The sequence below is a fragment of the Cebus imitator genome, unplaced genomic scaffold (assembly GCF_001604975.1).
Source record: "Cebus imitator isolate Cc_AM_T3 unplaced genomic scaffold, Cebus_imitator-1.0 Scaffold148, whole genome shotgun sequence".
Classification (NCBI taxonomy): domain Eukaryota; kingdom Metazoa; phylum Chordata; class Mammalia; order Primates; family Cebidae; genus Cebus; species Cebus imitator.
Genome location: NW_016107463.1, coordinates 1,567,894 through 1,583,897, shown reverse-complemented (window position 1 = coordinate 1,583,897; position 16,004 = coordinate 1,567,894). Strand labels below are relative to the sequence as shown.

Here is a 16,004-nt window from a genome sequence, read left to right as displayed (position 1 = left end):
CCACCATGCCCAGCTAATTTTTTGTATTTTTAGTAGAGACGGGGTTTCACCATGTTGACCAGGATGGTCTCGATCTCTTGACCTCGTGATCCACCCGCCTCGGCCTCCCAAAGTGCTGGGATTACAGGCTTGAGCCACCGCGCCCAGCCGAAATTTTCTCTTATAAGAAAATCATGCAGATCACCTTTCAATGATTTGCAAAGGGAAATGAATGTAATCTTATGAGAAGTTCACATGACTCTACATTACCTGTGGGATGAATGCATTAAGCCTTTGGTGCCATGCCAGACTACTTTTTAAATTATAACTATTTTGAAAAGAGCAATACAATTGCAAAGAGTAATACAGAAGCAAACCTGCATTTGGATTTCTTCTCCTCTACTGTCTCTACAGGCTTCTTCCATCGAGACTTAAAACCTGAGAACCTCCTCTGCATGGGACCAGAACTTGTGAAAATTGCAGACTTTGGTTTGGCCCGAGAAATCCGATCAAAACCTCCATATACAGATTATGTATCTACCAGATGGTACAGGGCTCCAGAAGTACTCCTGAGGTCTACCAACTACAGCTCCCCCATTGATGTCTGGGCTGTGGGCTGCATCATGGCTGAGGTGTACACCCTCAGGCCACTCTTCCCTGGGGCCAGTGAAATTGACATGATATTCAAAATTTGCCAAGTGCTGGGGACACCAAAAAAGGTAATGATACAGAACAAAGGCCAGTGGGCCAAAGCCAGCAGCTTCCCATGCTCCCTCCGCCCAGCCCTGTTCAGCACTGGCACCATTGGGCACCTGCCCATTCTAGACTCTTTGTCTTGACCTCAGTCATTCTCCACTGCCCACGTTCTCAGACACATTTGGCTTCTGTTCTTCCTCCTGAAGTATGACATCTGTCATGGCTCCCTCTGCCTTACTCTCTATATCATCTCACCTCCCTTGCAGAACTCCTCGGTTCTCATTGCTACGATTCATGCCTGTTCAGACTTCGCTTGACCGTAATCCTTAGCCCCCGACTCCCTACATTATTACTCCACTCACATGTTTCCAATTCTCTATGGGATTTTCTCCTGACTCCCTCACCATCACCTCAAACTCATCATGTCTGAAACATTGCCTTTTGTTTACCATCCTGCTAGCTTCCTTCTTTCATTCTCCATTTCTGTTTGTGGTACGATCAGCATCCCAGAGCCCCCACCTTGAGGCTGAATTTCAGCTTTACCTTCTGTCTCTCTCTTACTCCCCTTTTCCTTGATCCAAGCAGTTGGTGGGTAAACGCTGTTGAATATTGCCACGTCACATGTCTCACACAGCTCCCGTCCTTTCAAGTCCACTGCTGCCATCACAGACCGAACCACAGTCACCTACCTATGTCTAATGGTATCTTCTCCATCTTTCCGCCTTCAAGTATTTTCACCCTGGCTTTTTGTTCAGCCTGTGGCCAGATTCAACCTCCTAAAGGACAGCTCTGGTACTGCCTTCCCCTTATAAAAGTATTGGTTGACTCACCATTGCCCAGCCTCGTAACTCCTATTCCTATCCCCACTTCATACCTGTACACCTACCAGCTGCGTGCCCTGGAATTTCCCTGCTTCTGTGCTCTGTACATTTACCCCCTGCCTGAGTGATGTCTGTCACATAGCCATCAGTAATCCTCTTTCTCATGTTTCTCTAATCTCCTCCCCATCTTCAGCTGTGTTCTGTCTTATTAATATAATTATTTGTGTTAATAAGTTGTTTCCTAGACCGTAAGCTCATTCAGGACAAAGATTTGCTATATGCTTATTTTCCCAGGTCCCAGGACCATTGCTGATACAGACTAGATCCTCAAAAATTGTTTTAAATCATTTGAATGAATTACTAATACTGCTTCTTTAAGAAAGTTTCCTAAGTCCACTGCTGGAATCTTTCTCCTCTGTGTATCTGTACCTGTACCTCTCTTGCAGCTTTTGTCACTTTTTTTTTCCATTTATTTATTTTATTGCATTTTAGGTTTTGGGGTACATGTGAAGAACATGCAAGATTGTTACATAGGTACACACGTGGCAGTGTGATTTGCTGCCTTCCTCCCCATCACCTACATCTGGCATCCCTCCCCTTGCTATCTCTCCTCAACTCCCCACCCCCCACCGTCCCTCCCCTATTTCCCCCCAACTGACCCCAGTGTGTAGTACTCCTCTCCTTGTGTCCATGTGTTTTCATTGTTCAACACCCGCCTATGAGTGAGAACATGTGGTGTTTGATCTTCTGCTCTTCTGTCAGTTTGCTGAGAATGATGGTTTCCAGGTTCATCCATGTCCCTACAGAGGACACAAACTCATCGTTTTTGATGGCTGCATAATATTCCATTGTGTATATGTGCCACATTTTCCACACTACCAGACTTCAAACTATACTACAAGGCTACAGTAATCAAAACAGCATGGTACTGGTACCAAAACAGAGATATAGACCAATGGAACAGAACAGAGGTCTCGGAGGCAACACAACATATCTACAACCATCTGATCTTTGACAAACCAGACAAAAGCAATGGGGAAAGGATTCCCTGTTTAATAAATGGTGTTGGGAAAACTGGCTAGCCACGTGCAGAAAGCAGAAACTGGACCCCTTCCTGACACCTTTCACTAAAATTAACTCCAGATGGGTTAAAGACTTAAACATAAGACCTAACACCGTAAAAACCCTAGAAGAAAATCTAGGCAAAACCATTCAGGACATAGGCGTAGGCAAGGACTTCATGACCAAAACACCAAAAGCATTGATAACAAAAGCCAAAATAGACAAATGGGACCTAATCAAACTCCACAGCTTCTGCACAGCAAAAGAAAACAGTCATTAGAGTGAATCGGCAACCAACAGAATAGGAAAAAATTTTTGCAGTTTACCCATCTGACAAAGGGCTGATATCCAGAATTTACAAAGAACTAAAACAGATTTACAAGAAAAAAACTAACAAGCCCATTCAAAAGTGGGCAAAGGATATGAACAGATACTTTACAAAAGAAGACATACGCGAGGCCAACAAACATATGAAAAAATGCTCATCATCACTGGTCATCAGAGAAATGCAAATCAAAACAACATTGAGATACCATCTCACTCCAGTTAGAATGGCGATCATTAAAAATCTAGAGACAACAGATGCTGGAGAGGATGTGGAGAAATAGGAACACTTTTACACTGTTGGTGTGAGTGTAAATTAGTTCAACCATTGTGGAAGACAGTGTGGCGATTCCTCAAGGACCTAGAAATAGAAACTCCATTTGACCCAGCAATCCCATTACTGGGTATATATCCAAAGGATTATAAATCGTTCTACTATAAGGACATGTGCACACGAATGTTCATTGCAGCACTGTTTACAATAGCAAAGACCTGGAACCAACCCAAATGCCCATCGATGATAGACTGCACAGGGAAAATGTGGCTTTTGTCACTTTTTACTCTGCATTATTACTCTGTTTTTAATTAAATGTCCTCTTTTATCTTTTAGAACAGTAATATCTTTAAGGGCAGGATTTATATTGGATCTCCAACAACACTAAGCATATAGGAGGCATTCTAGAGCTATCAAGTGAATGAATGATAAAAGCTATACATATTGCCACTTGACTTTTAAAAAGAGTGGGGGAAAAATTACCTTAGCCTGTATGTTATAAAATAGAAGAGTGTTAGAACTCAAAGGAATCATAAAGACCATTTCTTTCGCATTTTCTATCATTCACCCAACATTTAGTGTCCCACAGAAATGATGCATGAAAAAGTGGAAAGTTTGACACTTTTGAGACTGGGTGAAGCACCTTTCCTTACTGCTGGTCTTCTCCACATGTATACTTTGAATCATCAAGTTGAAGATATCATAAGTAGAGTTTCACATATTTATTTGCCCAGGAACAGGATGTTTTGTTTTATTTTGTTTTCCCCCAAAGAATATCTCATTGGCAGTTTCCAGAACCTCTGTCTCATGGAACACAGTTGGGGAAATATTAATTTGGTTCAATCCCAAAATCTCAACAGATGGGCTATCTTACATAAAGATTATAAAACAAGTTGGCAAATCTGATATCTTTTCCACTCCTCCCCAGATTTCATGGTTTTGGTAATCTTTCTATTTATACAACTCTATTTCTCATTCCACACAGTGCCATGGTAATGAATGTGGGTGGTTAATGAATGTGAGTGGGTAATGACATGGTTGCCTTTCCATTTGGGGCGCACACACCAGAATACAAACTTACATCACAGCAATTGGCTGAGCAAGGTTTTCTATCTTTTCCTTCTTTCAGACGGACTGGCCTGAAGGCTACCAACTTTCAAGTGCAATGAACTTCCGCTGGCCACAGTGTGTACCCGATAACTTAAAGACCTTGATTCCCAATGCTAGCAGTGAAGCAATCCAGCTCCTGAGAGACATGCTTCAGTGGGATCCCAAGAAACGACCAACAGCTAGTCAGGTTTTCCTCCATTTTCTTCTGCTTGATGTGCTTCTTATGAAGTTCATATCTAACTCCGAATAATTTCATTAAATTGCGTAGGAAATATTTAGTATTATGGGTGAGAAATAGTACAGAATACCACTAATGGTGTACTACATAAGGTATGAGAACTTAAAATAGTTTGAAACTTACTGGGTATAAAGTAATTAAGATGTAAACAATATAGTTGCTTTGAAAATTGGCATATAGTTCACATGATACATCACCATTTGTATGGAAATGGAAATAAACATATATTTTTCTGCCTTTGGAGAATGTTTTCAAATCTATTATGAGTTACAATTATATAGTAGTTTGTTTATAAGCCAGTACTGGTTGTTAAAATGTAACTTCATATCATGTAAAGTCCAACTGATTCATGACCTAAAGAGATCAGATGAGGTAGAGCTAGGAGAGTAACTGCACTTAGCATTTCATAGCACTTTACAGTGTGCAAATGCTTGAGTATGTTTTATATGATTTTCACTTGAAATGAAGTCAGGTTCCCTGACTTCCTAGCTCCTGCTTTCCCAACGACTTAGACTTAAATAATGAAATATAACCAAAAGAGGTGCGGTAATGCTGTGGGCTCTTATCACTCACAGGCCTCTTGCAAGCCTCCTATTGTGGTAGTTATGTCTGGCCCCTTCTCAGCTTGTCGCATTGACAGTTACATTGCTCAGAGGATCAAATAAATGACCAATTCTAAGCAGAGAAAATGATTCAGAAGAAGAGGAGTGATGAGGATATTTGAAGAAAGTGCCAACATGGTGGTAGAATTTGTGATAGCAGGGGAGATGATAGCTGGAGGAATAGTTAAGGAGTGTAGAAAAGCGATTTCCACAAGCTCAAGGAAGAAATAACCACAATTTGGTGTCATAAGACTTTGGATGGCTCGAGAGTTAGAAGGCTCTCAGAAATGCACTCCTGGTGGTGAGATTCACAAATATCTGCAGGGCAGGAAAGCAGCTTTTCGATGAACGCAGTTTTTTAAAGGATGCGTATAAGAAATGAAAAAGATTCTATAACCAGAAACCAAGAGAGGAATGTATGCTTTTAAGAATAGTGTGAAAAGCTAAAAATACCCCCCAAATCAGTTAAGACTTGCAAAAATGTCTGCAACTACAGAGAAGGCTTTCAAACTATAATAGATGCTAATGTCTGGGACCTCTACCAGGTTATCCCCATTAATTGCCTCTGTATCTACACTTGCATATAATCATCACAGATGTTTATAACTGTCCCAGGCTTGCTAAGAAAGATTATGCTATCCTTAATGACTTTCATTCAAAAAGACGAGAATACAGGGAATATTTCAGAAAGAATTGTAAACCCCAAACCTTAAGTTATCTCTTGGCTATATAGGAAACTCAGTTATCCAGAACAACTGACAGGGTTTTGTTCTTGATAGAGAAGGTTTAACTATATCATGTTTTACACTTCTGGCACTTTCGGGATAAAACCATATGTGCCTGCTTATTTTGTGCTCAATTCTTCAGTGTCTTCCAGGATCATTATGTTCGGTTCTTTCAGTTTTTAATTATTATTTTTTTCTTCTTCCATGGAATGAGGAAATAGGCTTAGAAGGATGAAGTACCCTATTTAAGACACATAGCAAATGAGTTACAAAACCAGGATCTGTATTGATCCAGAATGCTTTTTAGAAGTAGCCAGGGTAACAGCAGTGTCACTGGCTACTATATAGAAATGATTTTGTGTTGCAATCATTACATATATTTTATGGTATCTTAGATAAGAAAAATCACAAGCGTATTACAAATTCAAGAATGCTGTTTTCTAGTTGGGCTAAGAAACAGTAGTAAACTGGTCACAATGAAATATAGCCCAGTAATCAAGATAGTAGCAACTTTCCTGGCTAGACTTTTCTCCTAAAGCCTTCTTTGTCATTCCAGGCACTTCGATATCCTTACTTCCAGGTTGGACACCCACTAGGCAGCACCACACAGAGCCCTCAGGAATCAGGAAAACCACAGAAAGGCATCCTGGAAAAGGCAGGCCCACCTCCTCATATTAAGCCAGTCCCTCCTGCCCAGCCACCAACCAAACCACACACACGAATTTCTTCACGACAGCATCAAGCCACCCAGCCCTTTCTGCACCTCACGTACCCCTACAAAGCAGAGGTCTCCAGGACAGATCACCCGAGCCATCTCCAGGAGGACAAGCCAAGCCCGTTGCTTTTCCCAGCCCTCCACAACAAGAATCCCCAGTCGGTGAGCAGCCCAGATTCACTAGTGAGCTTTGTGTCTGCTTATTCCTCTTCTGACCCCACTTATTATGTGACATACTTTCTCTTTCCGTATACAGAGTCTAATCACGGTAGATTTACGTTTGCAACAGCATGGAATTGTGAAAAGACCCTTGGCTTTGGAGTGAAAGATCTAAATTCAAGTTCTGGATGTGCCTGTTAATAACATTGTCACTCATGGGGACAGCTGTAGGGTAGTGGTTGGGAGCTGGCCTCTGCAGCCAGACCACCAGGGGTTCAAATCTCAGCTGTGCTATTTAATAGCTTTATACCTGTGCAATTTACCTGGCCTCTCTGTTCCTCATTTTCCTCATCTGTAAAGTAAGGATAATAATAGTAGCTAACTGCTACAACTGCTTTCAGGACTAATGAGTTAAAACTTGAAAAGAATTCAGAATAATACCTGGCACCTAGTTACAACTCCGTAAAGGTTAGTAGTTGTTATCATTCATCCCTGTGGACTCAGTTTCCTCATCCGTAAAAGGAAGAGTATAGTGCACATCTTACCTACCAGACAGGGTTGTTCATGAAGATCAAAGGTCATGATATTTATAAGATGTTTTGAAAAGCATAGAAGCACTGTATTAATATTTATAATTGTTACCCATATTATTGCTGTTAATCAATACTGTTAATGCTGGGGTATTAACTGAGCCCAGATCCTTCTGCTCCTCTTGGGCTGGTTTTCAAGAGAAAACAATGAGTGTTAGATTTAATAAAATAATAACCTTACAAGGGGTTCTGTTTTTTACTAGCTTTGCAGTGCTGCCTGAAGAGGCCAACTTTCTATCACTTGTTCGAAAAAGTGGCACTTTCTGTGTCGGTCAGTATTTGCTGAGTGCTGGCCCCCAGCCACAATAGTGTGAGACATTGCCAGATCAGGGTGGCATCTCTGGCCTGTTCACTTTATTCCAGCACACAATTTCGAAGTGGTGTGTGTATGGAAATGTCCTGTTGTAGCTAATTCTTTATAGCTAAGAGATAGTAACCATATCTACTGAGAAGGAAAAAAAAAAAAAAAAAAAAAGCATTATCTGCATTGATTTCTGTAAAAGGTCAGGCAAGCTGACATCTTAGCCTTAATTTCTTTCATCCATTTTTATAACAGTAGAAATCACATGAACTCATCTAGGATGAGACTGTGCATGAATCTAGTCACCTTTCTGGTGTGTGAGAAATACCTTAAACATTTTTTTATCCTTATTTTATACAACTTTAACGTCTTCAGTGGATGGCAGCTGATGTGATCCATGCAGGATGAGTGAGACAGAAAGATTGGGAATGTGTTTTCCACAATTGCCCCTCAGATCAGCAATGCTATGCCCCAGGAGCCTCCTTTGCGTAGCAGAGGAAATTTAGAATGGAGATTACTCATGGATGAGTTCCATTAATGCCAAGTATTGCTTCCCCCACCCCACCCCACTTGTTTACACAGAAAATCGCAGCTGGCCTGGAACACAAAAATGGTGAGATAAAGCCAAAGAGTAGGAGAAGGTGGGGTCTTATTTCCAGGTCGGCAAAGGATTCAGATGATTGGGCTGACTTGGATGACTTGGATTTCAGTCCATCCCTCAGCAGGATCGACCTGAAAAACAAGAAAAGACAGAGTGATGACACTCTCTGCAGGTTTGAGAGTGTTTTGGACCTGAAACCCTCTGAGCCCGTGGGCACAGGAAACAGTGCCCCCACTCAGACGTCATATCAGCAGCGAGACACACCCACCCTGAGATCTGCAGCCAAGCAGCACTATTTGAAGCACTCTCGATACTTGCCTGGTAATATAAATGACTTGGCTTTACTTTGACTTTTGATGAGAAATCCTGTCCTTGGAATCACGTATCACTCACAAAGATTCTGTTTTAGAAGGCAGATACTAGGGGATTCCCTTCAGAACTGAGGGACACATCACAGAAATATTTGCTGAAGCCCAAGCTTCACATTTTTTTTTTTTTAAACGGAGTCTTGCCCTGCTGCCCAGGCTGGGTGCAATGGTGGTACCTTCGCTCACTACAGTCTCTGCCTTCTGGGTTCAAGTGATTCTCCTAACTCAGCCTCCCGAGTAGCTGGGACTACAGGTACCCACCACCACACCCAGCTAATTTTTGTATTTTTTACTAAAAATGGGGTTTCACCATGTTGACCAGGCTGGTCTTGAACTCCTGACCTCAAGTGATCCACCCACCTCAGCCTCCCAAAGTGCTGGATTACAGGCATGAGCCACTGCGCTAGCCTCAGGCCTCATATTTTTATCTTTTATAGTCACTCAAGATACGAAATATGGTATAGGAAACTGGGTCCAGCCTCCAGGGAGAAAGGAACTGGCAAGAGCTGGGTGGCGTGTCTGAGGCCCCTCTACCAGACCAGGTTTAGGGGAAATTGCCAATAGGGAAACCAGGACAGAAGCTTAGACACACCATCCTGGCAGTAATATGGGGGTTAAATGTCAGTGCTATAGTTTTGTGGGTTCCCAAGCCTTTCTCTTGATTTTCTATATTCCAAACATACATTAGTGAATCATTCATTCAATACATGTGTATCAAGCATCTACTGCATGCCAAGCACTGGGAATATTATTGCAAACGAAATAGCCAAGCAGAGCCACTCAGTCGCACAACTCTGGGAAATTCCTTCACGTGGTCTACACAGCGGTTTTATACAGCAGCTTTGCAAACAACACCCTCACCCTCACACAGCTTACATGCTAGCGGTGGGAGTGAGACTTTAACAGATAGACACACAGTAATCACAGATCGTAAAAGAATGGTCAGGTAGGGCCTCTCTGAACAAGTGACTTGGCTGGGCCCTAAAGAATGAGAAGGAACCAAATGTGCAGAGAGCTGAGGGCAGAGCACAGCAGGGAGAGGGGAACAGTGAGTGAAAGATCTGGAGCCAGGAGTGGGCTTGTCCTGTGAGAGGAACGGCAGAGGCCAGTGTGGCCAGAGCACTGTGGGAAAGGAGGTGACATAACGTGTAGTATGAGGCATCTTTTGGGGCCTTGTAAGAAATTTGAATTTTACTTCATGAGCAGTGAGAAGTCGTTGAAGGGTTTTAACTGAAGGAGTGATGTGGTTGTACCAACACCTCTGTGCTGAGTAGAGGAGGGGCCGGCAAGCTGTAGCTGTCATCCAGGTGAGGGGGATGGCAGCACAGGCTGGGGTGCAGTCAGAAGGGAGGGATGGGGTGGGAATGACAGGCCCTCCTGATGCATGAAATTCCTCACCGTCTGGGAATGTCGTCTAAATACTGCTAAACTTCATCAGGATTGACATTTTGGTCTTAGAAGATTGGCCTGACAGGCCCCAGGATGATCCAGAAGAGAGATCCAGATAACAGGTGTAGGGTGATGCAGTAGGCAGCGCCAAGCCTTGAATTACAGTGACCACGGGCAGAAAGGAGCAGGGAGTGAATCTGAGAGCTTTTTATTTCTTTTTGGTTGTAGAGGAAGGAGAAGAAGGATAAAGGGGGAATTTAAACTGTCAGTTCTGAAAAATAGCTGCAGTGCCAGTGGGAATGGGAGTGATCTGGAGGAAACGTGGCTTTTGTCCTGAGGTCAAGGTCAAGGCAGTCCCATTCTGGGAGGCCTTGGGTGTGAGGGACCACAGTCGGTGAGAGTTCCTTGTAGAGACCAGAGTCATCAGCATGTGAGGGTAGCAATGGTCCTGGTTGGGTGAGAAGAACCCTGGGGACAAGACAGAACGAGGAGAGCAGAGAGCTGCAGAGTTGGAGGCTAGGGGTTTGGGATGGAGAAGTAACTGAAAAGGTGACTGAAAGGAAGTGGTCTGTAAAGGGGAAGAACAGAATGTCCAGCAGCTGCAAAGCCCAGGATGGCACAAGAGGGTCAAGATGTGGAACAGATCCATTGGTAGAAGCGGAAGAGTCCTCTCTTGGGCACCTATAAGTGAGACGTCCTTCCTCTGACATCTGTCAGATGACATCATCACACTCAGTTTTTGTTTTGATTATTGCATTATAGAGTGTTTTTGACAAATGGCATTCTGCATTAATTTCATCTTTGTAGTCTGGTATAAGATTCAATGTGTATTTTGCATTTTAATATCATTTCCTCTCTATTAGGGATAAATATAAGAAATGGCATACTCTCGAATCCTGGCAAGGACTTTATTCCACCTAATTCGTGGTCTAGTTCTGGCTTGTCTGGAAAATCTTCAGGGACAGTGTCAGTAATCAGCAAAGTAAATTCGGGTGAGTAATGATCATTAACCCCCAAATTTGCAAAAAACAAATTCCCTGGATGCAGTAAGGTGGGCACAGGGAACCATGGGACAAGCTTTGGAAGCACAGGGGCCTTTGTGGTCTGAAAGCTCAGGCCTCTTTTCCAGCCCTATCCTCCTGTCTCTTTCTTGGCTGTGGTCCCTGGGGACTCAGCCAGCTCCCATAGGAGTCTGCCTTCAAGGGTAGCTGGGGAGTAGAGCACAGTCTTCCCTGGCTCAAGGGAAGGAAAGGAAACAAAAATACCTGGACAGACTCCTACTAGGCCGGACGGCCAAGGCCCTGGCTGCAGCAGGCACCCTCCTTCTGAGATAGAAGTCACCCTTGGCTGTGTCTGCCTTGTTCCAGCCCATCCCCTCCTTCTGATGACCCAACTGCAGACCCAGTATCAAGATCCCTTCTAGTTGGAAGGTGGACAGTTTGGAAGGCCCTCCCCACTCTTTTTGTTAAATGGATGAATGAATTTCCTGAGTCCTAATGATGACCAACCCTGTTCACAGTAGAAGCGTTTCCCACATCAGTTTTCCCTCACGAAGGCAGCCCCTGCCAGGTGCTGCTTCCCCTCTGCACTGCCAACTGGGCTTCGCTTCTCCCTGCCCTCATCCATTAAGTGTTTGTTTATCTTAAGGAATACAAAAAAGAAAGAGACAGTATAGCAATGCCTGTATAGCCACCACTCAGCTTAAGAAGTCAAACTTTGGCCAGGCAAGGTGGCTCATGCCTGTAATCCCAACACTTTGGGAGGCTGAGGCAGGCGGATCACTTGAGGTCAGGAATTCAAGACCAGCCTGGCCAACATGGCAAAACCCTGTCTCTACCTAAAATATAAAAATTAGCCATTCATGGTGGTAGCAGGCCTATAATCCCAGCTACTCAGGAGTCTGAGTCAGAAGAATCACTTGAACCTGGGAGGTGGAGGTTGCAGTGAGCCAAGATTGTGCCACTGTACTCCAGGCTTGGTGATAGAGCAAGATTCTGTCTCAAAAAAAACAACAAAAAACAAACAAACAAAGTTAAACTTGGCAAATGCACATAAAGCCCAGTGTCTGGGCCTTTCCTTCCCATCCTCCCTCCTTCCCCTTACCTCCCTCCATGCTAGCCTAATCAAGTTTTTATTTGGGTTTGTATAAACTTCATAGTGTGGTTTTGCAGGTTTTAAAATTTATTTGAACATAATCTTGGATCACTGCTTCATGCATTTTAATAAATATGTGTATAGCTATTATAGAGATATATATTATATAACATATATATATACACAATACCATAACTTATTATTTATGTAGACTATGATTTATGTATGCCTTCTCTTCTTGATAAACATGTAAGTTGTTTGCAATTTTTGCTACTAGAAAGAGAGCTGAGATGATTATTGTACCCTATTGTTATGCACAAGTGTCAGGATTCCTCTGGGTATGATAAATAGGAGTCAACATTTTATTTTATTTTATTTTTTATTTTATTTTTTTATTTATTTGAGATGAAGTGTTGCTCTGTTCCCCAGGCTGGAGTGCAGTGGCACAATCTCGGCTCACTGCAACCTCTGCCTCCCAGGTTCAAGCAATTCTCTTGCTTCAGCCTCCCTTGTAGCTAGGATTACAGGCGTATGCTACCACACCCAGGTGTTTTTTTGTTTGTTTTTTGTTTTCGTATTTTTAGTAGAAACGGGGTTTCACCATGTTGGGCAGGCTGGTCTAGAACTCCTGACCTCTGGTGATCCATCCACCTCAGCCTCCCAACATTCTGGGATTACAGGTGTGAGCCATCAGAGTCAACATTTTAGGTTAAAGGGTGTGCTCATCTTCAACTTCACAGATACTGCCAAACAGCTCTCCAGCGGGATATGGGAGTTGCTCTGCATCCTTGATGCCACTTGGTACTGTCTGACAAGTGTGAAATGTTGTCCTCTTGTGGTTTAAACTTGCATGTGCTGTTTACTAATGGGGTTCATCATCTTTTCCTGTGTTTGTTGACTATAAGTTTTTTCTCTTTTATGACTTACCTATTCAAATTATCTTCCCATTTTTCTTCATTCACCAAAGTGTGAAATGCACTCCCGCTGACCAACACAACTCCTCACACAGGCATTCCAGCCTGTGTTTCCTACTCTGCCTTAAGCAGTTGCTAAAAAGCCTCTGTGTTGTGGAAACAGAGCAACTGTACCACTTATTGACTTTTCTTAATGGATAGAACTTCCATTTTTATAATGGGCAATAATGACAGTCTTCATTATTCCATGTGTACCTTCAAGCCTTAATAATAAGAATTATAGATATTCATTCACCCATCCAATATTAACTGATTACCTGCTATATGCAAGGCATTCAGTTATCCTCCCCAGAGTACAAAGATGAGTAGCATACAGTCCCTGCCCTTAAAGCTCTCCCAAGTGGAAATGACATAAAAAGTGAATGTATTTAGTATTTTTTAAAATGGTTAATTTTTCTGATGTGGATAAGAATATTTAGTATGTTATTACTTGTCACAGCTAAATAATATAACCTGTGTGTTGATCTGTAAGAAAATGGTTAAATGGACTATGGTTTAGCCATACTCTAGAATATATATATACTGACATGGAAGGATAGCTATATTATGGAGTGAAGAAAGCAAATTTTAGAACAGTCTAAAGCTACTCTTACAAAAGGAAATAAAAAATGTCACAGCCAACCAACCCTGCATTGGCTGCCCCCTACAGGAGCAGCGCTGTCTTTGACCCTTGCAGTCTTTGTGACAGGGTCAGAAAAACTAGCCATGCGTGGTGGGATGTTCGGCTCAGAATTCATTTTTATCACGATTTGCTATTTTCCCTTAAAGTAAAAACTTGGTTTGTTATTGCCCTGCAATGCTGTCATTTAACCTTTTGATGTCCTGGGTCCATGTCTTTGTGGTAAAAGAGCTTTTTGCTTTTGCAAATCAGTTGGTTCCAGCTCTACAAGTTCTAGTGGACTGACTGGAAACTATGTCCCTTCTTTTCTGAAAAAAGAAATTGGTTCTGCTATGCAGAGGGTACACCTGGCACCTATTCCAGACCCTTCCCCTGGTGAGTTCTATTTTAAATGATTCATGAATTGACTCAATAAATGGTTACTCAACAACTACTCTTGACATGATTGTTCATCTTACAACTGCATGTTGTAGGCTTGGGATCCACCAATAAATGAGACTTGCCCTCTACAGATAATAAGTAAGCTGAATAAGTGCTATATAACATATAGTAAGTCAGATGCTTACTGACTCACTGCCAAGAAGAAAAATACAGCAGACAGGAGGTAGGGATTATGGGGGTTGGAGTGTGGGGTACAGGTTGCAATTTTAGATAGAGTAGCTAAAGAAGAGCTCACTGCAAAGGAGTTGTTGAGTAAAGACCTGGAGGAGGTGATTGAGCAAGCATGCGGTATGAGTGAGGCTTTTCCAGACAGGAGATTCTTCTGTGCTTGAGCTTTGAGGCAGAACTGGCCTGACAAATTCAAGGAGCAGGAAGGACGCCAGAGTGCGGGAGTGACATGAGTGAGAGGGGGCGTAGCAAGACGAGGTCAGGGGCGGTAAGCATGTTGTCATGGATTCTGAGTGACGTGGAGCCCCCAGAGGGCTTTGAGTCCAGAAGTGAGGTGATCTGACAGCGATCTTCACGGGCTCCCCCAAGCTGCTGTTGTCATTAGACTGAAGCAGGGGCAAGGCTGGAAGCAGGGAATCCAATTAGGAGGATGTTGAAATTATCCAGGCAAGAAGTGATGCTGGCTTGGGCCAGTGTGGTAATAGTTGAGCTGGTAAAAAGCTACCAGGTTCTGTAAATATTTAGAAGGTAGAGCTAAGAGGATATGCTGACAAATTATATGTGGGACATGAAAAAAAGAGGAGCCAAGAATCATGCCATTATTTTTGGCCTGACAACTTTAAAATGTTGTCTTTAACTGCAGTAGAGAAGATTATAAGAACGAGACAACTTGCTCCTCTTGAACTTCTTATTTTCTCATGTTTTTGTCACCAGAATGCAATTCTTTGCACTTTGCTTGCATTGGCCCCATATCAGTCCTGTCAGCCTTTTTCTTTCATTGCAGGTTATTCCTCTCTGAAGGCCATGAGACCTCATCCTGGGCGACCTTTCTTCCACACCCAGCCTAGAAGCACTCCTGGGTTGATACCACGGCCTCCAGCCGCCCAGCCAGTGCATGGCCGGACAGACTGGGCTTCCAAGTACGCATCTCGGCGATGACTATCTGCCTTGGTGATGAATCTCTTCATAGGGAGAAGCAGGACGCTTTTTCTCAGCTGACTAATGTTCTACCTGCAAGACATGAAGAGGGCATAAAAGCAAATCAACACTTTATAGTTATTCTGAACTAAGACATGTCAATATTCTTTTTTAAAGTTTTTGTTTTTTAATATTGATTTGAAGGCAGTATGCTTTTTTGTATAAAATTATTTTATTCTAAAACTGGGTCCCATTATTTTCTTAAACAACAGCATTTTGTATATATGGATTATGTTTTAGCATTTTATACAGTCAGCTTTGTAATGAACTTTTAAAAGATTAATTGATTTTCCTTTGGGGTTCCAGATAATATTTTATACAGATTTTGAAAAATGTAATAATATTAATGCAGTATTGCAACAGGGGTGCAATTTAAGGCTATGTGATAGAGGCTCAGTGTGTGCAGTTATTTATGAAGTGGTTAAATTTTAAGTATGGCTCACTAGGTACTTCAGGCTTTCTTGGACTGTTGCTAGAAAAGTGATCCTCTGCTTTTCTTAATAAGTCATTGGTTTGGTTTTTGGGTACCACCCTGCTGCTGCTCTAAAAAAACTATTAGATAATTGGCTTTGTTTTATTTTTGTTCCCCAGATGAAAGAAGACTAAATAAATACATTTTTAAAAATTTTCCCTTTAATGTGGCTAAAAATTTTCCCATTAAAAAACACCCTTTAATGTGGCTTCAGATAGCAAATGAAACCAGGCTTAATCATATTATGCCGCCGGGCGCGGTGGCTCAAGCCTGTAATCCCAGCACTTTGGGAGGCCGAGGCGGG

General features: G+C 42.4%; 1 protein-coding gene across 5 annotated transcripts in view; it reads left to right on the top strand.

Annotated features, from left to right (window-relative positions):
• CILK1 (ciliogenesis associated kinase 1) overlaps positions 1-15,411 on the top strand; it is a 55,890-nt gene extending 40,479 nt beyond the window's left edge. For 4 of the 5 annotated variants that reach the window (XM_017542878.2, XM_037743603.1, XM_037743604.1 and 1 more), the window contains 7 exons: positions 394-698; positions 4,286-4,453; positions 6,388-6,708; positions 8,179-8,518; positions 10,818-10,946; positions 13,894-14,016; positions 15,035-15,411. In XM_017542878.2, the coding sequence (XP_017398367.1) occupies positions 394-698; positions 4,286-4,453; positions 6,388-6,708; positions 8,179-8,518; positions 10,818-10,946; positions 13,894-14,016; positions 15,035-15,189 (1,541 nt within the window). In that variant the 3' untranslated portion in view covers positions 15,190-15,411. Of the gene's footprint in view, positions 1-393; positions 699-4,285; positions 4,454-6,387; positions 6,709-8,178; positions 8,519-10,817; positions 10,947-12,788; positions 13,858-13,893; positions 14,017-15,034 lie in introns of those variants that run through there. The other variant, XM_037743605.1, reaches the window with a different exon arrangement.
• Positions 15,412-16,004: the final 593 nt, after the last annotated feature.